General features: G+C 45.9%; 2 protein-coding genes across 8 annotated transcripts in view; both read left to right on the top strand.

The window, feature by feature from the left end:
* The window catches only part of rapgef4a (Rap guanine nucleotide exchange factor 4a), a 47,543-nt gene extending 38,156 nt beyond the window's left edge, over positions 1-9,387 (top strand). For all 4 annotated transcript variants that reach the window (XM_036958806.1, XM_036958807.1, XM_036958809.1 and 1 more), the window contains 17 exons: positions 426-547; positions 1,550-1,635; positions 2,091-2,169; positions 2,436-2,586; positions 2,848-2,936; positions 3,030-3,060; positions 3,164-3,242; positions 3,402-3,548; positions 4,567-4,664; positions 4,982-5,107; positions 5,333-5,511; positions 6,854-6,944; positions 7,131-7,181; positions 7,414-7,501; positions 8,026-8,090; positions 8,302-8,356; positions 8,454-9,387. In XM_036958806.1, the coding sequence (XP_036814701.1) occupies positions 426-547; positions 1,550-1,635; positions 2,091-2,169; positions 2,436-2,586; positions 2,848-2,936; positions 3,030-3,060; positions 3,164-3,242; positions 3,402-3,548; positions 4,567-4,664; positions 4,982-5,107; positions 5,333-5,511; positions 6,854-6,944; positions 7,131-7,181; positions 7,414-7,501; positions 8,026-8,090; positions 8,302-8,356; positions 8,454-8,581 (1,665 nt within the window). In that variant the 3' untranslated portion in view covers positions 8,582-9,387. The remainder of the gene's footprint in view (positions 1-425; positions 548-1,549; positions 1,636-2,090; positions 2,170-2,435; positions 2,587-2,847; positions 2,937-3,029; positions 3,061-3,163; positions 3,243-3,401; positions 3,549-4,566; positions 4,665-4,981; positions 5,108-5,332; positions 5,512-6,853; positions 6,945-7,130; positions 7,182-7,413; positions 7,502-8,025; positions 8,091-8,301; positions 8,357-8,453) is intronic.
* Positions 9,388-9,669: 282 nt separating this feature from the next.
* LOC110501448 (mitogen-activated protein kinase kinase kinase 20) overlaps positions 9,670-25,359 on the top strand; it is a 49,681-nt gene continuing 33,991 nt past the window's right edge. Inside the window, exons 1-4 of one of the 4 annotated variants that reach the window (XM_036958812.1) lie at positions 9,670-9,867; positions 19,756-19,953; positions 20,436-20,523; positions 24,865-24,966. In XM_036958812.1, the coding sequence (XP_036814707.1) occupies positions 19,795-19,953; positions 20,436-20,523; positions 24,865-24,966 (349 nt within the window). In that variant the 5' untranslated portion in view covers positions 9,670-9,867; positions 19,756-19,794. Of the gene's footprint in view, positions 9,868-19,470; positions 19,954-20,435; positions 20,524-24,864; positions 24,967-25,359 lie in introns of those variants that run through there. The other 3 variants (XM_021579019.2, XM_036958811.1, XM_021579020.2) reach the window with 3 other exon arrangements.

The raw sequence follows: 25,359 nt of genomic DNA, 5'->3' as shown, positions 1-25,359 counted from the left end.
CTTATAAACTTTCCAATGTGTGTGCATATGTATATATACTGTATATATATATACATACATACATACATACATACATCTACAAAAGTATATGGACGCCACATCAAATTAGTGGATTCAGCTTTTTCAGCCACACCTGTTGCTGACAGGTGTTAAAAATCAAGCACACAGCCATGCAATCCCCATAGACAAACATTGGCAGTAGAATGGCCTTACTGAAGAACTCTGTGACTTTCAACGTGGCACCGTCCTAGGATGCCACCTTTCCATCAAGTCAGTTTGTCAAATTTCTGCCCTGCTAGAGCTTCCCCGGTAAGTGCTGTTATTGAGAAGTGGAAACGTCTAGGAGCAACAAGCTTCTTGAAACGGAACACATTTCTGATGATATAATGATGAATTTGTGCCTGTGTGTGTGTGTGTGTGTCCAGGACGTGGAGGCCAACACGGTGCGTCTGAAGGAACATGATCAGGATGTTCTTGTCCTGGAGAAGAGCCCCAGCAGCATCCAGACCTCTACCCACAGCACCACCACCACCCCCTCCCACTACAAGTAGCCTACTGAGCTAACTCTGTCTGAATCACCTTTTCATCTAAACCACTTACTCTAGCACCCCTGTTCAATAGAGTTAGATTTAAATAGGAAGTTAAAGGGGGCTGTAGGTGTGTAAGATACACTAACCTCACTCCCTTCAGAAAAGAGGAGGAGAAACTCTCCTGCAAGCACAGTTAGGGGGGTGTGGTTTGTGAATTATATACTCTCTTGAAGAGATTTGTGAGTGGAAGAAGTGGGTGAGTTTGTGAGTTACTCTCTGCTAAAGGGCGTGGAGCTAGAGACTGGGCATCAGTTCTAGGGTAAGCCAAGGCTGTGTCTGCGAGGCTGCAGACGTGTGTTATCTAGTAGACTAGACTTAATGGAGGTTGCTGCCAGTGACCGCGGCTGCAGTAATGGAGAGAGACACATTAATGGTAATGACTGAGAGATGTGCTCCCGGGGAGAAGGCAGGCCGCGCGGGTTACAATCACTCTGCCAGGGTTGGCCTCTAATCAACTACAGTGCCAGTCACATATGAAGAGTGTGAGGGTGTCAAGCACCTCTCCTTCCCCCATGGAGTGCCTGCCACACATTCTGTCCCAAATTCCACCCTATTCCCTATATAGTGCACTATTTTGTTTTCTACCAGGGCCCTATGGAAGAATAGGGTGCTATTTGGGGAACACACACCTTGTTATCTGTCTCCCCTTAACTAACCAATCACAACAGGCCTGGCTGTGCACTGTGTTGATTCTTAAGGTCAAGTGGTGGTCTCTCCTTCTGTTTACCTATGGAGAGGCTTCCACACCCTCTCTCCCCCAGCCAGCCCCTTATAATCTTAACCAGGGGTCAGGACCTCTTTTGACTGTAGTTTGGATTATTATCTAATGTAGTAATCACAGGCAGGTATTCAGATCACACAGCTCAGTGAAGTGTGGATGGAATAGGAACAGTAGTGAGAACTAGCAAGAACCTGTCTTGTTTAATTTATTAGGTGATTGATTGACACTGCCATTCCAGATACACTGTGATGTCAGGGGCACCAGAGAAGATTCTGGAGCACTTCCTGGAAATGATGCGACTGGACTCTCACCTCAACGAATCAGGTACAGTAGTGCACTCTGTCCCTCCAATAACATCTCTGACCACTGTGTACCGTTGTATTTCAGTGTAGGGACCAAATTAACATTATTTCAACCCTATGTGATATTAACTAATGTACTGTAGATGGATGTGTTGTGTTCGTCATGGCTGTCGTGTTTAGATTGTCTCCTCTGTACCCTCAGAGAGAGAGCATCCATCCTCCGTGCTGCTGCTGCTGACCTGTTTGTTCATGTCTATAATTAGCAGCGCACAACAGTGCTTATCTAATTACGCTTGGTTGTGTGGACTCTCCTGGCTGCTTTCATGCCTCAGCCGTCCACGGTGACAGAGCCATGTGTGATCAGGCCTATAATACTGTCAGCATGCTGGCCTGGCGTCGTTTCATCTGACATCACAGGTGCCTCATTCTCTCTCGGTCTCTCGCTCTGGCTCTTTCTCGCACTCTCGCTCTGCACAGACCCAGCTCTGGACGACTTTGTGCTCATGCACTGCGTCTTCATCCCTAACAGCCAGTTGTGCCCGGTGCTCATGGCCCAATATCCTTTCAGTCACTGAAAATAGCATATGAGCGTATATGTTTTTGTGTGGATTTCTACTAATGTGTATCAGTATCCCTTATGTATCTTGTATGTATTAGGCATCCAAGAGTAGGATCCGAATCAGGATCTAGGATCAGGTCCCCCATGTCCAAATAATCACATTAGTTGTGACTTAAATGGCTAAACTGATCCTGAATCAATCCTGGAGTAAATGGGAGTCAAGCTGTAGCTCCTATGTGTTTCTGTCCTTAACGTCACTGCACCTACCACGCTGAGGCGTCCCAGGGCTCAGAACAGGAGCGTCTGGACTACACTTTGAACAACAAGAGGAGGGTGATCAGGCTGGTGCTCCAGTGGGCCTCAGTACATGGAGATCACCTTCAGGAGGAGGATGCCTCACTAGCCTTCCTAGAGGTCAGTGCATGCGTCCCAAATGGCACTCTATTCCCTATGTCGTGAACTACTTTTGACCAGAGCCCTAGCCCAAAGGGAATAGGGCGCCATTTTGGCCTTGTCTTCCTCACCCTTTTTTCTTGCGTACTGAATTCAGCTTGTTGTTTAAAAAGATACGGCTTGCTGTGAATTGTAGAGTATTAGTGATCGTCATCTGATAATCCAAATGAGTTTGGGCACATTTTGAACCTCTCCTCATTCTGAGTGTGTCATGTGTTACAGGAGTTCTTTGTGTCTGTATCTGAGGATGCCAGTGTGATTCCTGCTCTGAAAGATCAACTCCCAGAGTTAGAGAAGCTAGTTAAAAACAGGTAAGTGTGTGTAAATGTATTGTTACTGCGTGCACTTGTCTTTAGTGTCCCGGGCTTAAGCATGGTGTAATCTCACTTTCTTTACCCTTTCAGCTCTGACGATGCCAGATCCTCTCCACAAAAGGTATGTGACCCAGCTGTGACCCCGAGCACTGTAGTCGTATTCTGTGCTTTTGTTTTCATTGTCAACCCGTGCTATACATACATTTCTGTCTGTCCTGTTTCAGCACAAAGTCCTGTTGCGGCAGTTCAGCATGGGGGATGAGAAGCTGCAGAAACGACAGGCCATCAAGAGTAATGATGAGAGTAAGTGGGGCTTAGTGTATGTGTGAAATCATGCAGGATATGAGGTAGAAGAGAGCTATACATCTATAGAAAAACACAGTGTAGTAGTATGAGCCTTTGTCTTCCCAGCCCCCATTCCTTCATGTTAATGACCCTGAGTTGTGCTCTGTCCCCATGCAGTCCTGTTCAAAGTGTACTGCAGCGACCACACCTACACCACCATCCGGGTCACCGTGGCCGCCTCAGTCAGAGAGGTCATCAGCGCAGTGGCCGACAAGCTGGGGTCAGCGGAGGACCTCCTCCTGGTCAACCTCAGTTCGGCCGGAGGTGAGAAGGGCCACAGCCACATGCTAATCAAACGACGGTGGACGCCACACAGTCTTTCCACGCATAGATATTTGCAGATGCTATGATGCTCATTAATCAAGGGCTGATTTACTGGGAAATGATTGGCTTTTGGTGCTGAATTATTCTGTTTCAATTACCCGGTATATGCTCAAGATAGTACCGTGACCTGCAGGAAAGCTGCATGGAGAAAAGCTTGGGGCAATATTGCTGTTCTTGCTTCAACTCATAAGATTCTACACCCGCTTGTTGCTGCCATTGTCTGGTACTTGCTGGATGGATGTTCCAGTGTCTCTGCCAGGGCGTACTTATCCACCTCTCTCTCTGGCCCATGTTTGATCTGCTCTTTCCCCGTACCAAGTAAGGCCAGAGGCACAGCTGCTCCATGGTCTCTGAGACCCTAATCATATTGCCCATTAATCTAGTTATTTACTGGCATTTGTTTTCGCTGCTAAGAATCTGGGCACAATTCTCTGCTGAGGATTCAGAGGAGTAAGGATGCCCCGTTCTGTCATATTCAATGCATGATTGCCAGTTCTAATGCAAACATAATGCAACCTCTTCAGAGTCTTCTTGACCACTTTCTTTGATGATGAAGTTCAAGGATGACTGAGCTCCATGGCAACCGTAGCAAGTTAAACCCTGTAGCAGTAGCAGCACTGCATTCCTCTACTGCATCTCCCGTTCTCCTCAAATTATGTTTTCAAAAGATCAGGAACCAGCAGCCAGGTGAAACAAAAGAAGCTGGTAGCTGTGTCCAGATGAATAAACAAAACAAAAAAGGAATCATCAAAAACATTAGCCAACTAACTTGCTAGCTACAGTAGCAAAGCCAAAAAGAGTTGACCTGCCTGTCAATCTGCAAATTTGTGGGTGAAAACTACCAGATATATGTGACAAAGACTCAATGTTATCAAAAACATTGAGTAATAATTAAATATGTACACATTTACAGGAGCTCTTGGTCTCATGCCGTCTCTTGTTTGTTGTTTTCCTTCAGATAAAGTGGTGCTGAAGCCCAACGATATTTCAGTCTTCTCTACACTCAGCATCAACGGCCGTCTGTTTGTCTGCCCCAGGGATCAACTGGATTCATTGGTGTGTAAATGCCCCTCAGGAAAAAAAACGCATTCAGACTGACCCGACTGATTCCCAGAGGTTCCCCTACAAGCTGTACATCTCTTGCAGCTGTTACTTCTCATGTATTTCGCTCACGTAATATTTTGTTTTAAATCAACAGACATATGTTCACTGGCCCGAGGCTACTGTTGAATTTCGACTTGTTATAGTTGTAGAACTGCCATTGCATCCATCAAAACGGTCCTGTATTTCACATGAGTGTTAAATGTATGATGAAGGATGATATACAGACACATGTAAATTATACTGTATATTAAGTGTGCGCTATATTTCAGACACCCTTGCCAGAGCAGGAAGGGCCCTCCACTGGCTCCATGGGCAGCTTTGAGTTAATGAGCTCGAAAGACCTGGCCTACCAGATGACTGTCTACGACTGGGAACTCTTCCACTGTGTACACGAGGTGTGTCAGACCACTGAGGGAATGAGGAATTACTTGATTCTACGGATGCGTCCTAAATGGCACCCTATTCCCGATATAGTGCACTACTTTCAGCCAGAGCCCTATGGGGAATAGGGAGCCATTTGGGGCTCCTAGCGATGAACTCTTCGACCAATATATTGATACATTATTATGGAAACTATCAGGGACACAGTAATTGACCTCCTCTCTTTCCCTGTTCTACAGCATGAGCTGATCTACCATACGTTTGGGAGGCAGAACTTCAAGAAGACCACAGCCAACATGGACCTGTTCCTCAGGAGGTTCAATGAGATCCAGCTGTGGGTGATCACAGAGATCTGTCTGTGTGCTCAGCTCAGCAAGCGCGTTCAGATGCTCAAGAAGTTCATCAAGATCGCTGCCCAGTAAGTGGCCCTTGCCTTGTCCCAGTGGTCCTGTCGCCCTCTCTCTCTATCTCATGCACGCACGCACGCACGAATGCACGTTGGTGCACACATACATACACACACGTGGCCCTGCTATTCTACAGCCATCGGGGGCGTCAGCCATTGAGGAAATGATTCCTCTGAAAAGAAATGAAAGCTGCTCTACTGCCCTTGTTGTGCTTGCGTTGCGTCACGTCCAATGGCAGCGTCCAAGCTCAAGAATGGCTGAGTTTCAATTCTTGATGGCTGACGCGCACGTTCATTATATCTTGTGAATTGAAATAATGAGAAATAGTCAGTTAAATAGTCAGTTAAATATAATATTTTGATTTAAACGTTCACATGCTTTGCAAGAAGAACGATGTCCCTAATAATCCTGTTTACACGGACACATCTGAAAACAGGCTACCTGATGGGACTTTGATAAATGCAGAAAATTGCGAATCAAAATAAATGTTCTATTATGCGTTCTACCACAGCCACCGTGTTATTTTTGGGATTTCGGACGTATAAAAGTTGCACGGGAAAACTATTTTTAAGATGCATACTTTTCATTTTTCCCGAAATCACTTCACTCGCGCAGAAGAAGGAAACACGCGCTGCTAGTGTTACGACAGTCGCAGATCTAATACACCGCTGTAACTCGGATTAAGGCCTTCATATGTCCTAATAATTCAAAAGATTTCTCAGGAAACCAGTTGTTTTAATCGGCGTATGCAGAGTAAGGTGTTTACATGACTAATGCCATACTCGCCATATTGCCATAATCAGTTATAATCGACTCATTAGTGTGCATGTAAATGTACTCACTGACTACGTTCACAATGTAAACAAAAAGCAACTAGTGCAATTAGAGGGTCATTTAGTCCAACCACTAGCGACAATTTAAGGAGTACTTGCGAAAAACTGGACCAAAGCGATTCTACTTCCGCATAATGGATGAATGTGGTACAGTACAGTACAGTTGGGGAACAAAAAAATAAAGATGTTCTTCCCTCTGCCCCTCTCCACTCTCAAAACAACACGCTTTGTGTAGCAGGTAGAATTTCACATTGACCCGACGCTGATGGGAAAGCAACCCAACGTGTACAGTGGAGCTGAAATAACACACACACACACACACACTTAGCTGTAGAGTACAGTCCGGCAACCCTCCCAATCCATCCCTAAGGGGAAGGTCTATATGTCAAGACAAACAAATGTGTAAATGGCTGAACGTACGTGTACCATGTGTTTCCTCTCCAGACCCCTATGGTGACTTACATTAGTCACATGTAACATGATCCTGATTAATCATTGGACTATTTTCTCTCTGTGACAGCTGTAAGGAGTATAAGAACCTCAACTCCTTCTTCGCTATCATCATGGGCATGAGCAACCCAGCCGTGAGCAGACTGAGTCAGACCTGGGAGGTGGGTCTCTGTCTGTCTGTCTGTCTATCTGTCTGTCTGTCTGTCTGTCGGTCCGTCTGTCCGTCCGTCCGTCCGTCCCTCACTGTCTATCTGTCTGTCCAACAACACTCACCTGTGTTTAGCCCCTGCCCAAGAATATGGAGATTTCAACTGTCTGTTAACCTTCCCTGTTATTTGTGTTGACAGAAACTACCCAGCAAATTCAAGAAATTTTACAATGAATTTGAAAGCTTAATGGTGAGTAGCATGAACCATTTTAGCCCCATATCAACTATTCATCCACTCACATAGTCTCTAGCCTTGCTTTCTATAGCTTCTCTTTATTCAAATATTGAATTGAAACTTTCTTGCATGGTCATTTGCCATCGAGCAATGTATGGATTGAGCAGCACCACCTTTGGCTGTGACTGTGCTGTGCCCACTTAACATGGTTATGGCAGATCTCAGAACAGTGTGAGTGTTTCCACAGGACCCGTCCAGGAACCATCGGGCGTACCGGCTCACTGTGGCCAAGCTGGACCCACCCATCATTCCCTTCATGCCGCTGCTGATCAAAGGTCAGTGCAACACAACACAGCTCTCTCTCCACTGTCTTCATGACCCTCCATGTTGTTTACACATTATCTCACCCATTGATTGACTATTGAGAGGCTTATCTTTACTGCCTCTTTGTGTGAAGAAGTTTTGATCGGCGACTTTTGACCTCTTGTTTTGGTGTCGACCTGCGACACAGTGTAACTACAGTAGCTTCTATATCGTTTGCTCTGTTCAATTCCACTCCTAGGAATTGGGAAAGGGGGGTACCTAGTCAGTTGTACAACTGAATACATTCAACTGAAATACGTGTTCTACATTTAACCCCTCTGAATCAGAGAGTTGCGGAGGGCTGCCTTAATCGACATCCACGGCGCCCGGGGAACAGGGGGTTAATGGCCTTGTCCAGGGGTGGAACATCAGATTTTTAGCTTGTCAGCTCTGGGATTCGATCCAGCAACCTCTCGGTTACTGGCCCAATGCTCCTACCTGCCAGGCTAAATATGCTCTCTCTATGTGTGTAATCATATTGCAATTATCTTTTCAGACATGACATTCACTCATGATGGAAACAAGACGTTCATTGACAGTTTGGTCAATTTTGAGAAAATGGTAAGGCCCTCCAAGATGATATATATTTGTACATGATATTATTTTACATTGGAAGTCTACAGTCTTAATGGTACCTTGAAGAAGGCACAGTGATGCCGAAACGTTGGTGTTTTACCCAATAAATTACTGGCCGCTTACCTATAGTGTGTGACTCTCTATTTGTGTAAATTCACAATGATAACATCTAGTTGTGTTGTTTTTTTTCTTCCAGCGAATGATCGCTAATACAGTGAGGATTGTGAGATACTGCAGAAGTCTACCATTCGGTAAGTCAACATACGGTTCTTCTGTGTAGTCTTCACTTGACTGGCTTCCAACAGGACGTTGTTTTAATAAAAGTGGGTTTTCCTCGTCCTCTCTCAGGTGCAGAGCCGTCGCAGACCAGTAAGAACCACCCGGACGTGCGGAGCTACGTGCGCCAGCTGACTGTTATTGACAACCAGAGAACACTGTCTCAGCTCTCCCATAGACTGGAGCCTCGCAGAACCTGAATTCTCCCTGGACACTGGACAGACACATGTCACATGCGGCTGCTCTACTGCCAAAAAGAAGTTTGCTTTATACAGTATGTTATACCAGTACACACACATACCCACTCTGCTACATGGAACGTCACATTATTACATGTATAGTCAAGTATCATTTTAGATGCTACAGAGTTCATCAGCTCCACCTTCAACTGTATTTCAAATGTCAGTATCATCTATGCTTCTTTGTTTCCTTAAGTGTATTGTTTACATTATTTGTTGTAAACAACGGGCAGGCAGCCTGGTTTAAGTTTCACAGCATATTCAAATTCATCTCATTCTTATGTCCCTGAAGGTCTATTTGATACTTTGAAGTCACCTGCCCCATGAAAAGGACACAATGTATAAAGCAAAGGATCTTTTGGAAATAGTCATCCATTAGATTGTTGCACAAATCTATGTTGGGTTGATGTTAGTTAGGAAACGTTTTCCGAATGGAAACATTGGCTCTTATTTCACTCCCTGACCTCATCAATTGCAAATCCTGATATTCAGTTGTGGTTTCATATCTTTTTTTTGTAAATCAGATTATATTTATACATATTTTAGTTTGTGGCTTTTTATTACACCTTGTACAATGTATTCCTCTATTTATTATGACCTCAGCATGCAATGATTTGAGATGTTGGGCTGGATATATGTGAGCACATTCCTCTATAACAATCTGTGAGGTAACTATTGTCAGCAAGATTTTTTTCCCCCATGTTTATTCTGTAAATATTAAAAACGGATTAGATGTATCTGCTGAAGATGCTGTCCATTTGATTGTCCATTGATTCTTTTTTTTATAACAACTAATTTTGAGCTGATGACATATTTAGAGTAGCCTGGATAACATTTCAAATGCTGCCATAGTAGTCTTTTGAGGATAGGAAAACGAATTAAATTCCCTAAAACTGCAGGTTTTGGGTGTTATAAGATAGCTGCTACGACTGTGTGGTGCTAATATCGTTTGGGGTGTACAGATTTTGTCCATGGAGTGGAGCTGTTGTCATCAGAATTTGTGTGAAAGTACTCGAAATATGTTGGGACCTTCTCTCTTGTGTGTTACAGCGTTCGGTAGCCCGGGTCAAGGAAGTTGGGTAACTCTAGAATTCACCGTATGGGGAAATCATAGACGTCACGCTCGGGTTCCGAAAGTGGGGTCTTTACAGTACTATATTTGGTTATATGTTTACCTACAGAAGTTACGCTACACCTTGGATCTGTCAGACTGTGATTGCCAGTTTTATTTGTTGGAAAAGTCAAAGGTAGGTAATATCGCATTATGTTTCATTGTAGCCTAGCCTACGCGCCATGAGATGTTTTCAATTACATAATTTTTTTGAAAGCTGTAATAATCATTAATGCGTGATGTAAACATCACGTACAAGACCAATAACCTAAATCTTATGATTTCTATCTTTATTTTACAGTTGTCTGTTTTTGGCAAACGCTTGGTCTCGTGCGTAAAAGTGCTTAGTTATGCGCAACATGGGTGTCATCGAGGAAATGGGCTGTCTTTCCTCAAAAGCCCTATGTTAATCCTTAGCTGCTGAAGTGTCTTTATCTTGCTAAATTATATTTGACACAATTAAGGGCTCAATTCAATAAAATCCAGATTTGACTAGTCACACATTAGGGATGGTTCTAAATGTACATAATGGGGACCTGACAGAAAATGGGGGAGGGTCATGCTTTTTCATTTCAGTCAGGGCAACCTTTTAGTATTTTTTTTAACTCTAGTCCATGGTAGGGTCATTTAATTTGTCCAATACCACATCTCATCTCTGATTCTCTAATGGGTACACAATATCAAAAGCCTACAGGCTATTTAGTGTGGTCTCAATCAAATGATCCATAGCTATATAGGCTATACGAAGTGCTTGGAGAAGCTCAGAGCCAAGTCATATTTCTAAGAAAATGTACTTGCTTCCTGAGTCTTATGCTGCTGCAGAACACTTGTTCATTATGTATTTATTAGAGTTATTGACCTCACAATAAGCCAGATTCAATCAACTTGGTGCTGAAACTTGAAGTGGCAGCCGCTGCACAATCAATCTGAAATGGACAGCTCATGGTGCTGAAATTAGGCAAATTCGAGTAGGCATCATTCATTTAAACCATCTTCGTTTTACTAACAACAAGAGGGGTTTATGTTGGAGCCTATTTCTTCCTATTTAAGATATAAGAGATTAGCCTACCTGCTTGACAGACCGAATATGGCTATATCTTTGTGTCAGTGAAGGGTTGCCATAAGCCTTTCTTATATTAAAGAAAATGGCAAAAAGCATAGGTGTAACGTCTGCTTCCAACTCACACTCTCAAACACATAGATCCCCTAAACGCAGCTCACTTTCCAGCCCACTTTCCAGCTCACACTCTCAAACACCTAGATCCCGTGAAAGCAGCTCACTCTCCAGATCCCAAATCACCTGAATTCTGATCACCAGTTCACACACCTGTATGTCATGTCCACACACTATTTAGTTCAGTTCATTGCACCCCATCATTGTGAGGTATTGTTTGTTTTTGTACACATTCTATTTGGAGCTCTGTTTATTTCCATTTTAGTTCCCTTCTGTATCATAGTTTTTGGCTATCCTCACGTCCTTGCCTTTACTTTTGCTTTTCCTGTTATCTTCCTAATTGCCTGATCTCCCGGACTACGTTATTAGCCTTTTCCCCCTGCCTGTACTGTTCCCTTTTTGGATTCCCTGTGTATGACCTGCCTGTCCCTGGACCCAGCTACCTGCCTCCTCCTGTGTATGACCTGCCTGTCCCTGGACCCAGCTACCTGCCTCCTCCTGTGTATGACCTGCCTGTCCCTGGACCCTGCTACCTGCCTCCTCCTGTGTATGACCTGCCTGTCCCTGGACCCAGCTACCTGCCTCCTCCTGTGTATGACCTGCCTGTCCCTGGACCCTGCTACCTGCCTCCTCCTGTGTATGACCTGCCTGTCCCTGGACCCTGCTACCTGCCTCCTCCTGTGTATGACCTGCCTGTCCCTGGACCCTGCTACCTGCCTCCTCCTGTGTATGACCTGCCTGTCCCTGGACCCTGCTACCTGCCTCCTCCTGTGTATGACCTGCCTGTCCCTGGACCCTGCTACCTGCCTCCTCCTGTGTATGACCTGCCTGTCCCTGGACCCTGCTACCTGCCTCCTCCTGTGTATGACCTGCCTGTCCCTGGACCCTGCTACCTGCCTCCTCCTGTGTATGACCTGCCTGTCCCTGGACCCTGCTACCTGCCTCCTCCTGTGTATGACCTGCCTGTCCCTGGACCCTGCTACCTGCCTCCTCCTGTGTATGACCTGCCTGTCCCTGGACCCTGCTACCTGCCTCCTCCTGTGTATGACCTGCCTGTCCCTGGACCCTGCTACCTGCCTCCTCCTGTGTATGACCTGCCTGTCCCTGGACCCTGCTACCTGCCTCCTCCTGTGTATGACCTGCCTGTCCCTGGACCCAGCTACCTGCCTCCTCCTGTGTATGACCTGCCTGTCCCTGGACCCTGCTACCTGCCTCCTCCTGTGTATGACCTGCCTGTCCCTGGACCCTGCTACCTGCCTCCTCCTGTGTATGACCTGCCTGTCCCTGGACCCTGCTACCTGCCTCCTCCTGTGTATGACCTGCCTGTCCCTGGACCCTGCTACCTGCCTCCTCCTGTGTATGACCTGCCTGTCCCTGGACCCTGCTACCTGCCTCCTCCTGTGTATGACCTGCCTGTCCCTGGACCCTGCTACCTGCCTCCTCCTGTGTATGACCTGCCTGTCCCTGGACCCTGCTACCTGCCTCCTCCTGTGTATGACCTGCCTGTCCCTGGACCCAGCTACCTGCCTCCTCCTGTGTATGACCTGCCTGTCCCTGGACCCTGCTACCTGCCTCCTCCTGTGTATGACCTGCCTGTCCCTGGACCCTGCTACCTGCCTCCTCCTGTGTATGACCTGCCTGTCCCTGGACCCAGCTACCTGCCTCCTCCTGTGTATGACCTGCCTGTCCCTGGACCCAGCTACCTGCCTCCTCCTGTGTATGACCTGCCTGTCCCTGGACCCTGCTACCTGCCTCCTCCTGTGTATGACCTGCCTGTCCCTGGACCCTGCTACCTGCCTCCTCCTGTGTATGACCTGCCTGTCCCTGGACCCTGCTACCTGCCTCCTCCTGTGTATGACCTGCCTGTCCCTGGACCCTGCTACCTGCCTCCTCCTGTGTATGACCTGCCTGTCCCTGGACCCAGCTACCTGCCTCCTCCTGTGTATGACCTGCCTGTCCCTGGACCCAGCTACCTGCCTCCTCCTGTGTATGACCTGCCTGTCCCTGGACCCAGCTACCTGCCTCCTCCTGTGTATGACCTGCCTGTCCCTGGACCCAGCTACCTGCCTCCTCCTGTGTATGACCTGCCTGTCCCTGGACCCTGCTACCTGCCTCCTCCTGTGTATGACCTGCCTGTCCCTGGACCCAGCTACCTGCCTCCTCCTGTGTATGACCTGCCTGTCCCTGGACCCTGCTACCTGCCTCCTCCTGTGTATGACCTGCCTGTCCCTGGACCCTGCTACCTGCCTCCTCCTGTGTATGACCTGCCTGTCCCTGGACCCTGCTACCTGCCTCCTCCTGTGTATGACCTGCCTGTCCCTGGACCCTGCTACCTGCCTCCTCCTGTGTATGACCTGCCTGTCCCTGGACCCAGCTACCTGCCTCCTCCTGTGTATGACCTGCCTGTCCCTGGACCCTGCTACCTGCCTCCTCCTGTGTATGACCTGCCTGTCCCTGGACCCTGCTACCTGCCTCCTCCTGTGTATGACCTGCCTGTCCCTGGACCCAGCTACCTGCCTCCTCCTGTGTATGACCTGCCTGTCCCTGGACCCAGCTACCTGCCTCCTCCTGTGTATGACCTGCCTGTTCCTGGACCCAGCTACCTGCCTCCTCCTGTGTATGACCTGCCTGTCCCTGGACCCAGCTACCTGCCTCCTCCTGTGTATGACCTGCCTGTCCCTGGACCCTGCTACCTGCCTCCTCCTGTGTATGACCTGCCTGTCCCTGGACCCAGCTACCTGCCTCCTCCTGTGTATGACCTGCCTGTCCCTGGACCCTGCTACCTGCCTCCTCCTGTGTATGACCTGCCTGTCCCTGGACCCTGCTACCTGCCTCCTCCTGTGTATGACCTGCCTGTCCCTGGACCCTGCTACCTGCCTCCTCCTGTGTATGACCTGCCTGTCCCTGGACCCTGCTACCTGCCTCCTCCTGTGTATGACCTGCCTGTCCCTGGACCCAGCTACCTGCCTCCTCCTGTGTATGACCTGCCTGTCCCTGGACCCTGCTACCTGCCTCCTCCTGTGTATGACCTGCCTGTCCCTGGACCCTGCTACCTGCCTCCTCCTGTGTATGACCTGCCTGTCCCTGGACCCTGCTACCTGCCTCCTCCTGTGTATGACCTGCCTGTCCCTGGACCCTGCTACCTGCCTCCTCCTGTGTATGACCTGCCTGTCCCTGGACCCAGCTACCTGCCTCCTCCTGTGTATGACCTGCCTGTCCCTGGACCCTGCTACCTGCCTCCTCCTGTGTATGACCTGCCTGTCCCTGGACCCTGCTACCTGCCTCCTCCTGTGTATGACCTGCCTGTCCCTGGACCCAGCTACCTGCCTCCTCCTGTGTATGACCTGCCTGTCCCTGGACCCTGCTACCTGCCTCCTCCTGTGTATGACCTGCCTGTCCCTGGACCCAGCTACCTGCCTCCTCCTGTGGTCCTTTACTAAATAAACACCTGCTGCACCCTGCGCTTGAAACCAGCAGTCTGTCTCTGATCATACTCATTACAATAGGCAGGGTCACACTCTTGGTCGTCTTAAACAAATCTACTTCGAAACAAAAGTATACACCTTACACACATGTTTATGGGCTTAAAAAAACACATCTGTACCATGTCAGATATAAAGTTGAAATGTATTACATGTTTGAGTTTGCATCCCAATATTACACATTATATACACTACTGTTCAAAAGTTTGGGGTCACTTAGAAATGTCCTTGTTTTTTAAAGAAAAGCACATTTTTTGTCCGTTAAATGTCACGCCCTGATCTGTTTCACCTGTCCACCATCTGGCATACACGATGAGATGCGTCCTGGGTGTTTCGACCACGGGGCAGGGGTTTCCAGTACCTGGTTGACTGGGAAGGTTACAGCCTGGAGGAGAGGTGCTGGGTTCCCACTAGAGACATCCTGGATCCAGCCCTCATCACCGACTTCCACTGCCGACACCCCGGTCAACCAGGTATGCGCCCAGGTAGGATGCCAGGTGGTGCCCCTAGAGGGGGGGTACTGTCACACCCTGATCTGTTTCACCTGTTCTTGTGATTGTCTCCACCCCCTCCAGGTGTCGCTTATTTTCTCCAGTGTATTTATCCCTGTGTTTCCTGTCTCTCTATGCCAATTTGTCTTGTTTGTTAAGTCATCCAGTGGTTTTGTTTCCCAGCTCCTGCTTTCCCAGTCTCTCATTTCTCGCGCTCCTGGTTTTGACCCTTGCCTGTCCTGACTCCGAGTCCGCCTGCCTGACCACTCTACCTGCCCCTGACCTTGAGCCTGCCTAATCGTCTTGTACTGTTTGGACTCTGACCTGGTTTATGAACTCTCGCCTGTACCCGACCTGCCTTTTGCCTACCCATTTTGTCATAATAAATATCAGAGCTCAACCAGCTGCCTGCCTTCTGTGTCTGCATTTGGGTCTCACCTTGTGCCCTTATAATTAAATTAACATCAAATTGATCAGAAATACAGCTGGAAGCTAATTAAAAGGCTAATTGATCATTGGAAAACCCTTTTTCAATTATGTTAGCACAGCTGAAAATGGTTGTTCTGATTAAAGAAGCAATAAAACTGTCCTTCTTTAGACTAGTTGAGTATCTGGAGCATCCGCATTTGTGGGTTCGATTACAGACTCAAAATGGCCAGAAACAAATAACTTTCTTCTGAAACTTGTCAGTCTATTCTTGTTCTGAGAAATGAAGGCTATTCCATGCGAGAAATTGCCAAGAAATTGATGATCCCGTACAACGCTGTGTACTAATCCCTTTACAGAACAGCGCAAACTGTCTCTAACCAGAATAGAAAGAGGAGTGGGAGGCCCCGGTGCACAACTGAGCAAGAGTACAAGTACATTAGAGTGTCTAATTTGAGAAACAGACCCCTCACAAGTCCTTAACTGGAAGCTTCATTAAATAGTACCCGCAAAACACCAGTCTCAACATCAACAGCAAAGAGGTGACTCCAAGATGCAGGCCTTCTAGGCAGAGTTCCTCTGTCCAGTGTCTGTTCTTTTGCCCATCTTAATCTTTTCTTTTTATTGGTCAGTCTGAGATGGCTTTTTCTTTGCAACTCTGGCTAAAAGGCCAGCATCCCGGAGTCGCCTCTTCACTGTTGACGTTGAGACTGGTGTTTTGCGGGTAATGAATCTGCCAGTTGAGGACATGTGAGGCGTCTGTTTTCTCTACATCAGACAACTGAAATATAACAAAACCGTTTGATATAGAAACACCGGATTTTCAGCGTTGATTTTCTAAATTTATTTGCATCATGAAATGATTAAACATATTAATAACATTCCACCCATTAAGCCACTAGAGGGTGCTAAGGTCATTCGACTGCAGGAAAGGGTTAGGTTTTGAAAAAAATAAAGCGGATCTGAATATAAAAAGTGAACCAAAGAAGTTGTGAAATACCTGGATACCATATTCACATTTATAATGATGCCTCAGATTTAATTATTTGCAAACAGGGACAGTTTCCTTGCAAACAAAACACACTGATTTGACATTGGGTAAATATGATAAGATGAACACAGCCTATTTCTCTGTCCATTCTCAGGCTGTAATGTGTGTGGTAATAAAACAGATTATACTAAGGTCTCCATGTAAAATGATGTAGAATTGTATGAAATGTTTATAAAAGGGGGCCTCCCGGGTGGCGCAGTGGTCTAAGACCCTCCACCTCCAAATCTAGCCCACTCCAGAGTACAGGCCTCATTCCTTCGACTATAAACACAAATCCGACCATCACCCCTGGTGAGATGAAACCACAACTCGTCAGTGAAGAGCACTTTTTGCCAGTCCTGTCTGGTCCAGCGACGGTGGGTTTGTGCCCATAGGCAACGTTGTTGCCGGTGATATCTGGTGAGGACCTGCCTTACAACAGGCCTACAAGCCCTCAGTCCAGCCTCTCTCAGCCTATTGCGGACAGTCTGAGCACTGATGGAGGAATTGTGCATTCCTGGTGTAACTCGGGCAGTTGTTGTTGCCATCCTGTACCTGTCCCGCAGGTGTGATGTTCGGATGTACCGATCCTGTGCAGGTGTTGTTACACGTGGTCTGCCACTGCAAGGACGATCAGCTGTCCGTCCTGTCTCCCTGTAGCACTGTCTTAGGCGTCTCACAGTACTGACATTGCAATTTATTGCCCTGGCCACATCTGCAGTCCTCATGCCTCCTTGCAGCATGCCTAAGGCACGTTCACGCAGATGAGCAGGGACCCTGCGCATCTTTCTTTTGGTGTTTTTCAGAGTCAGTAGAAAGGCCTCTTTAGTGTCCTAAGTTTTCATAACTGTGACCTTAATTGCCTACAACTGTAAGCTGTTAGTGTCTTAACGACCGTTCCACATGTGCATGTTCATTAAGTGTTTATGGTTCATTGAACAAGCATGGGAAACAGTGTTTAAACCCTTTACAATGAAGATCTGTGAAGTTATTTGGATTTTTACAAATTATCTTTGAAAGACAGGGTCCTGAAAAAGGGACATTTCTTTTTAGGCTGAGTTTAAATAACCTACATTTCCTTAGGTCTTTTTTTCCCATGGTCAAATTAACTCAGACTGGTCTTGGGTACTGTATAAAAAAACTACTACCAGGGCGACTCCCCTCGCAGGTTTGCTTTAGCTTTCAGAATTAGAGGTGTGTGGGGACAGGATGATTATTGGAAATACACTGCGTAAACATTGCTGTGGCAGGTTGGAATGAATCCCAGCCTTGCACTACGTACTGGCCACAGACGTCATTTCAACGACTAGTTTTGATTTACCTTTGGTTGAGTCGTCAACTGACGTGAATTCAACACGAAATCAATGACATGTCGCCAATGTCACTGAAAAAAGTTACATTTCCCCGACGTCGTTTACTTTTTGCAAATCCAATAAATGTTCCACGTTGTTTCAACATCCTCACATGACATTTTCTTCTTGAACTGACGTGGAAACAACGTTTCAACCAGTTTTTGCTCAGTGGGTAGCTTATACGTATTTTGGGTGTGGTGCGTGCAGCAGCATAAACACCAATGAGCAATGGTCCCTTCCCATACAGTAGCCCACCCACTGTTTCCCTTGATATGGTGATCTCTCCAAACAGAGCACAGTAGTTGTAACCAGTTCGGTCCTCTTGGGTGCACCAGTATCTATACTAGCATGAGCTAGTAATATTAGTAATTATAGCGGTTTATGCCAGAAATTGCGTATTACATTTTTCTTGAATCAAATGCATTATCTTAGGTTGGTGGAGAATTTGAGGGGAGTGAAGAGGACAATCTTGACCCTCCAACATTTTGTCCACCATACAATGTACTTGATACACGGTAGCCTATTCAGTGTAGGATCACTGTCCCGAACTTCAGCTGATCAAGTTTTGTTTCATCCTTAGTGCCGTTTTGCCCTGGCTGAATTATTGACTACACATTCCAGGAGTCATTTTGATTACGTACGTAATCAAGATGGTAGAGTTTAAACACTGCAGCTTCCCTGGAGCTGAAGTTAGGACTTCCTGATGGGACACTTACAGTGTTTGCTGATGTAGCTGAGTTAAACCTATATCAATATTTACAGTAATGACATCCAACACAGGGATGATATAGATGGGTAAAGCAGATGAGGTAACTCGATACATTTGATTATTTCCCCCCAAAATGTACTATCCGCAGAGTTTATTTCCACGTGGGTATTGGTCCATTATTTCAATGTCTGCAGCAGAGTGTTTACGTTCCAGTGAGGACAGGCAGAAACGAGCCCTAAAGTAGAGTGTGTGTGCTCCAATAACATCCAGCAACCCTGGCGTCTTGAGTGGCCACAGCAAATGTCAGAGCTGCTCATGCACTGGGAAGATTGGTGTGAGGCTAAGTATAGCAGGAATAGCCATAAATTAGCAGAGAGCATTGACTCCCCTCTGTGACAATGGAGGCATTTTCTGCCCGGGTTGGATAGCAATCCTGATTCAGGTCCAAGTAAGAGCCTCTTAAAAGCCATAATTGCTGAGCAGTAAATGGGTAACTTATGAACAACAGCTGAGCTACAATTTCCTGTAATGTAGGGATTGTTTCTTTACAGGATGCATTTAGGTTATGTGCAAACAAAAGGTGCTCATTGTCTGTGGGCACATATTTGATGCTTTGGTCAGGTGTTCCCTCTCCCTAAACATTGCAATTGATATGCATTAGGAAAACACAGTCACTGTTCTTTGAATATAGAATTAGAGGTGTGTTGCACCTTCTTTGAGCGTGATTTTTAAAACAAGCGTGTAGTGATTGTGTGTCGTTCCAAGTTTGCAGTGCTTCATGGGAGACTAGAGGGTGCGATCCCTTTATGAGCTCTGCTGTGTCTAACTCGCTGGCCTTACATGTCCAGACCACACTAGACTGTTCTGGAATAGTCTGTGGCTTTGGCCGCGTGTATTTTGTGCAAAGTGATCACAGCAGAGTGGAGAATGCATGCCAGGGATGCCGTAGTCCTTATTCAAGCTGACGGAGGATCCTGGGCCACTCATTCAGTGCTTACTGGTAGTGGTGACTGTGTGACGTAGGTCTGGGGCAGGCAGGCACGTTGAATGTCCCGTAAATCACTGGCTGAGATATCACGGTGCCACTCCGGGCAGGCATAGCCAATGGCACAGAGGCTTCCCTGGGGTACTGTTAGCAGCACATCCAGTCACACACTCTCTAATGATGTGCTCTAGTGTACAGCTGTTCTTTTAGTGTGCCACCGGCGCAGGACTTTTACTTGAGGAATCAGAGGGGTCTTTTTTTGGGGAACAAACCTGAGACATATTTGAGCGTTGGTTCTAAAAGAAAAAAACAGTTTTAGTGAACTGTGCCTCTTCTTCTTCCTCCTCCACTGTCTCCTTCCCTGTGGTCCTCCAGACAGACAGACGTCGAGTTGGGTCCGAGTGTCATTATGAGATGTCGTCTCTCAGCGCCTCCTTCGTGCAAATCAGGTTTGATGACATCCACTTCTACGAGAACTGCGGCGGCGGCAGCTTCGGGAGCGTGTACCGAGCCAGGTGGATCTCTCAGGACAAAGAGGTGGCGGTGAAAAAGCTACTCAAGATCGAAAATGAGGTAGGAGTCGTAATTGCCCAGGCTTTTCATATACTTTTTAATTGTCGGTGTAGCAATCATTGTAATTGCTCCCGTTTAGTGGGTTGTGGTGACTTTTGGGACGCATCAGTCATAGTCATTATGCTCCTCCTCGCCTTGGGCACAGAATTGGCACACACTGTATGCTTTAAAGAAAGATTATTGCCAAATGAGAGATCATATTAAGACCAATTAAAGCAAGTGTTTCTTAGTCTGTAGATTTTGTGATGGCCTCATTGTCTTAAGACAAAAAAAACACTTCTGATATACCTATTCATGCATATTCTATTTGATCTCCAGGCCTATGGCGGGGTGTGCATAACTTTGAGCCTTTACTTTAAGAAAGAGTTATAGCCATTGATCTTCAGCGGCTTAACACAATGCATAGCCAAGCCAATTCAGTCCCGTTTTGCAACAACATTATGCCAGCTGTATCTTTTGCTTTCCGTCTTTTTTTTGTTCAGGCTGAAATCCTCAGTGTGCTCAGCCATCGCAACATCATTCAGTTCTATGGGGCGATCCTTGAAGCACCCAACTATGGAATCGTCACCGGTAAGTCCATGCAACCCTTATCGGGTTAGTTTGTCATCCAATAGTAACCACAGCTATTATCTCCACAGCAGCTTCACACCACGTTTACATCCGCCGCGTTAATGGGAAACCAGGAATCACCATCTGTTCATGCTTGTTTCACAGCTATTTTGTTTGCTTAGAACTGAATGGGGCTGTGGTCTATATTAACAGTATTGGTAGATGACTTTAGGGGTCAGTAAGATAGCATGCTGCTGGCTTTTTGTTCATGTTGAATGTTTCTGAAGTTCATGCCATGTGACAGTCCTCTCCCAGCTCATGCTCAGAATATCTTATCACATGGCAGTCATTGGCAGACTGAACGCTCCCATGATTAGGATGTTAGCTATGAACTTCTCTCAGCCAGTGAGTGGTGAATAACACTGCTGTTGATAGGAATAGGACAGTGCTCACTGCTTACTGCTCATTGCTTACTGCTCACTGCTCACTGCCTACTGCTCACTGCCTACTGCTCACTGCTCACTGATCACTGCTCAATGCTTACTGCTTACTGCTCACTGCTTACTGCTCACTGCTCACTGCCTACTGCTCACTGCCTACTGCTCACTGCTCACTGATCACTGCTCAATGCTTACTGCTTACTGCTCACTGCTCACTGATCACTGCTCAATGCTCACTGCTCACTGCTCACTGCTCACTGCTCACTGCTCACTGCTCACTGCTTACTGCTCACTGCTCACTGCTCACTGCTCACTGCTCACTGCTCACTGATCACTGATCACTGCTCACTGCTCACTGCTCACTGCTCACTGCTCACTGCTTACTGCTCACTGCTCACTGCTCACTGCTCACTGCTCACTGCTCACTGCTTACTGCTCACTGCTCACTGCTTACTGCTCACTGCTCACTGCTCACTGCTCACTGCTCACTGCTTACTGCTCACTGCTCACTGCTCACTGCTCACTGCTCACTGCTTACTGCTCACTGCTCACTGCTCACTGCTCACTGCTCACTGCTCACTGCTTACTGCTTACTGCTCACTGCTCACTGCTCACTGCTCACTGCTCACTGCTTACTGCTTACTGCTCACTGCTTACTGCTTACTGCTCACTCTAGATATTTATTTTCTATTGACTTGAATTTTCTACCTTCTTTTACTACTTGGAGTTGACCTACTCCATTTCCTCCCTAATCTCTTCCTTAGGGGGTTTTAAGCATCTTAAAAGAGCTCTACACTCTCATTTTATGGCACTTTCTGGTATGCTTCAGACTTGATTCAATCTTTGTTCTCTATAACTCCTTGTTTGGGCAAGCTTAAGTCTTTGTCCTTTTGCCTGTGATCTCCTCTCACGTTCTGGCTTAACAGTGACCTAAGCAATCGGGTCATTTTGGAAGTGTTCGACCTCTGCTTTTAGAATGATTTAGACAAATTACATTTAACTATGACATGTAATTCTTTCCCAGTCTACCCACCCACACTCACACGCTTACTCTGCCGGCTCCTGCTCTACTTTCATAGATCATGGAAGGCTGTTGTATGGAAACTTCCTGTCCTAGTTGGGAAAAAGCTAAATCTCATTGCATAAATGTTGTGTGCTACTTCATGGATTGAGGAATTGGAAAATACCCTCATATCTTTGCAATCAGGAGACGTTGCTAGATGGGAAAAGATGCTCCTTTGATGTTTCTGCTTGCTTCCCTCTGTTTATGTCTTAAAATACAGTCTTATATTAGCCCTGTACTGTTATAGTCGGTTACAAGGCAGTAATGTTGAAATCTTTCACAGAGTTCTCAGACTTGACATTTCCCTCCTCCGGCCAGTGTTGTGTGAGTGCGAGAGAAGGGATTGGCTGGTTGTCAAGGAGCTGCTGTCTATATTTATCAAAGCAGAATCTAATTAGCAAGAGATAAAGGAAAAAATGTTAAAGACCATTCTGACCATGCCATATCCACATTCATCAGCTCTGTTATAAATGTCCCCTGTCTGCTCATATATCAGGGACTGTTGTCTCAGCAATCTAACAAACATTATAAACTGGGTGGTTTGAGCCCTGAATTCGGATTGGCTGAAGGCCATGTTATATCAGACCGTATACCACGGGTATGACAAAACATTTGTTTTTCCTGCTCTAATTATGTTGGTAACCAGTTTGTAATAGCAATAAGGGGGTTTGTGGTGTATGGCCTCTTTGCGTCGTGCCTAACAACAGCCCTTAGCCTTGGTATATTGGCCATATACCACACCCCCTTGGGCCTTATTGCTTAAATATCTATCAGGTGAAGACATTTGTCTCTGCAGACCCACGTGGCAGAGAGTTTGTCAATAACTACCTAAATTTACTAGAGAAAAGCTAACTTTTTAATGTCATAGCAGGTTATATCATTCCTTTCAGTTAACTCATGCTTCAATACTCACTTTGAGAGGCTAATAGATAGGAAAACGTTGTATGATGAAAGCTATTCAGGGAGATGCATTATCTATGGAATTTGCCAGTCTTGTAAAAAAAGCACAAAGTACAGAGCCAAATGATAAAAAGTAAGCCTATCTAAGAGATATTATATTGAGATGGCTCAGTATTTGTTTTCCAGTAGGCGGAACTAATCATGCAATACCATTACAACGAACCACTTTCACAGAACTAGTTTTTTGTAGTTACAGCCTTCATCGGTCATTACCATTTAGAAGGGGAACAATCCGTAGGAAGCCCTGGTGTTCGCTTCTAAAACACACACTGTAAATGACTAGTTCAATCACCGACGTCTTTCCTGGATTTATAATAGGGCATAACATGGTCAGGTCAATTAATATTATTAATGACAAGTATAGGCCTGGTTCCTTCCCTCGAGGTTGATTCTTGTTTGCACTATTTTATGAGGTGACGCAGACGTTTTGGTCGCGCGAACGTCCGACTCCCACCAGTCTAGCTGGTATCAGATAATATCAGTTTTAGCCATCTGTCTTTGCCAGGCCACTTTATAGTTCATGGAGCGACTGGAACGCCGTCTGTCTGTCTCTCTGTCTCCCCGGTACTGAAGTGTCTTAGTGATTTAACAATGTTTATTGGCAGGCTTTTTTTTTTTTTAGAAGGAGGTGGTGTTGCATTGAGTAGCAAAGCATTCAAGTTCACATAATGCTTCTATTGTTAGTGTGTTTCCCTTCACTACTGGTCTGGGGAAACTATTGCATTTGAGTAATACGATTGGCCTGATCCTTCTTGAACATTATATCAACATTGTTTTACAGGGATGTTCTTAACAGTGCCATGTACCTGTCTGTAATCATGTACGGTATATGGGGACTTTGTGTGGCCGTACACCTTGGCTTCATTTGGATATGGCGAGTTACTGCTGGAATCACAATGACAGGAGAACAGTGCACAAGAGCGTAGGCCGCAGGTGTTTGAACCGGGAGTGTGAGTGAGGTTGATAGAGTAGTACCCCTTTCCGGCAGTCCAATGTCCAAAGTGTGACCGGGATTTTAGACCTGGGATTTTAAACCGGAATTTTAGTCTTTTTTTTTTTGAATTTCATAATTAATCAACATGATTTATTTTTAAAAGCTGGATGCTTTTTGTTATATTTTAGTCTTCTGTGATGTATGTGAAGTGTAATATTGGGATGCAGACTGGAAATGGAATACGCTTTAAGTCTATCTCTGACATGGTACAGGCGTCGTCTTGTTTTTAAGCCCATAGCCATGTGTGTGAGGTGTATACTTTTGTTTCAAAGTAGATTTGTTTAAGACGACCAGGAATCAGTCTGTGTGACCCTGATTTAGCCCACTGCAGTTGAATGTTAAAGAGTATGTGAGGAACAGAGGAACAGAGACACACAGGGTGCCAAGCTGGGTCAGTAGCGTTTCCACAATGCATTGTGATGAATGAGCTCATCTCTTCTGACCGGTCAATGACAGAACAGAGGACAGGACTGTAAAACCGGACTTCAACTGCTCTCTTAACTACTGTATAAAACCAAACGGTCTATTCACAAATAGAGGACATATTGTCTCACATATTTTTATTAACTCGTGATTTCTGAACGAGATACGGTTGAAATGATACAGATATATTTGAGATTGCACACTCTTAGAAAAAAGGTGCTATCTAGAACCTTGAAGGATTCTTTGGCTGTCCCCATAGGATAACCCTTTGAAGAACCCTTTTGGTTTCAGGTAGAACTCTTTATGGGTTCCACCCTTTCTACAGAGGGTTCTACATGTAACCCAAAATGGTTCTACCTGGAACCAAACAGGGTTCTCCTATGGGGACACTTGAAGAACCCTTTTGGAACCCTTTTCTCTAAGGATGCAGTGCAATGTAAGTGTAGATTTGGGAGTCTTAGGACTGTATGTGTTTCCCACAGAATATGCTGGTGGAGGGTCCCTGTATGACTACCTGTCCAGTGCAGAGAGTGAGGAGATGGACCTGGGACAGGTTATGACTTGGGCCATGGAGATTGCCAAAGGTACAGTCACGATTCATTGTAGGATCTACTTTAAACCAGGCAATGCTACATGTTGTTTCGGAATTTTTGCTTAGCCATTTGACTTAACTAAACCACCCACTGAGATTCCACATTTGTTTTAGCTCATTACCAACTTAACAATAGAATATATTTCAGATTTGTTATTTTTGCTATTTGCAATTCCAACACATTGTTATTCTAGGCATATTTGTTATAGAATTCGGGTCTCACTGAGAACAAGTGAAGTCAAAACATTTAGGCCTAAATGGGATTAATCCATGTCCTTAGTTTGCATAATAAATTAGCATTGAGAGGGAGGCATGGAGGAGAGCACAGACGAACACAGCCTTGTTTACCTCTGCTGGTTGCACATTGACCTCAGTCAGATATTTC

The sequence above is a fragment of the Oncorhynchus mykiss genome, chromosome 22 (assembly GCF_013265735.2).
Source record: "Oncorhynchus mykiss isolate Arlee chromosome 22, USDA_OmykA_1.1, whole genome shotgun sequence".
Classification (NCBI taxonomy): domain Eukaryota; kingdom Metazoa; phylum Chordata; class Actinopteri; order Salmoniformes; family Salmonidae; genus Oncorhynchus; species Oncorhynchus mykiss.
This window is presented reverse-complemented; position numbering and strand designations above follow the sequence as displayed.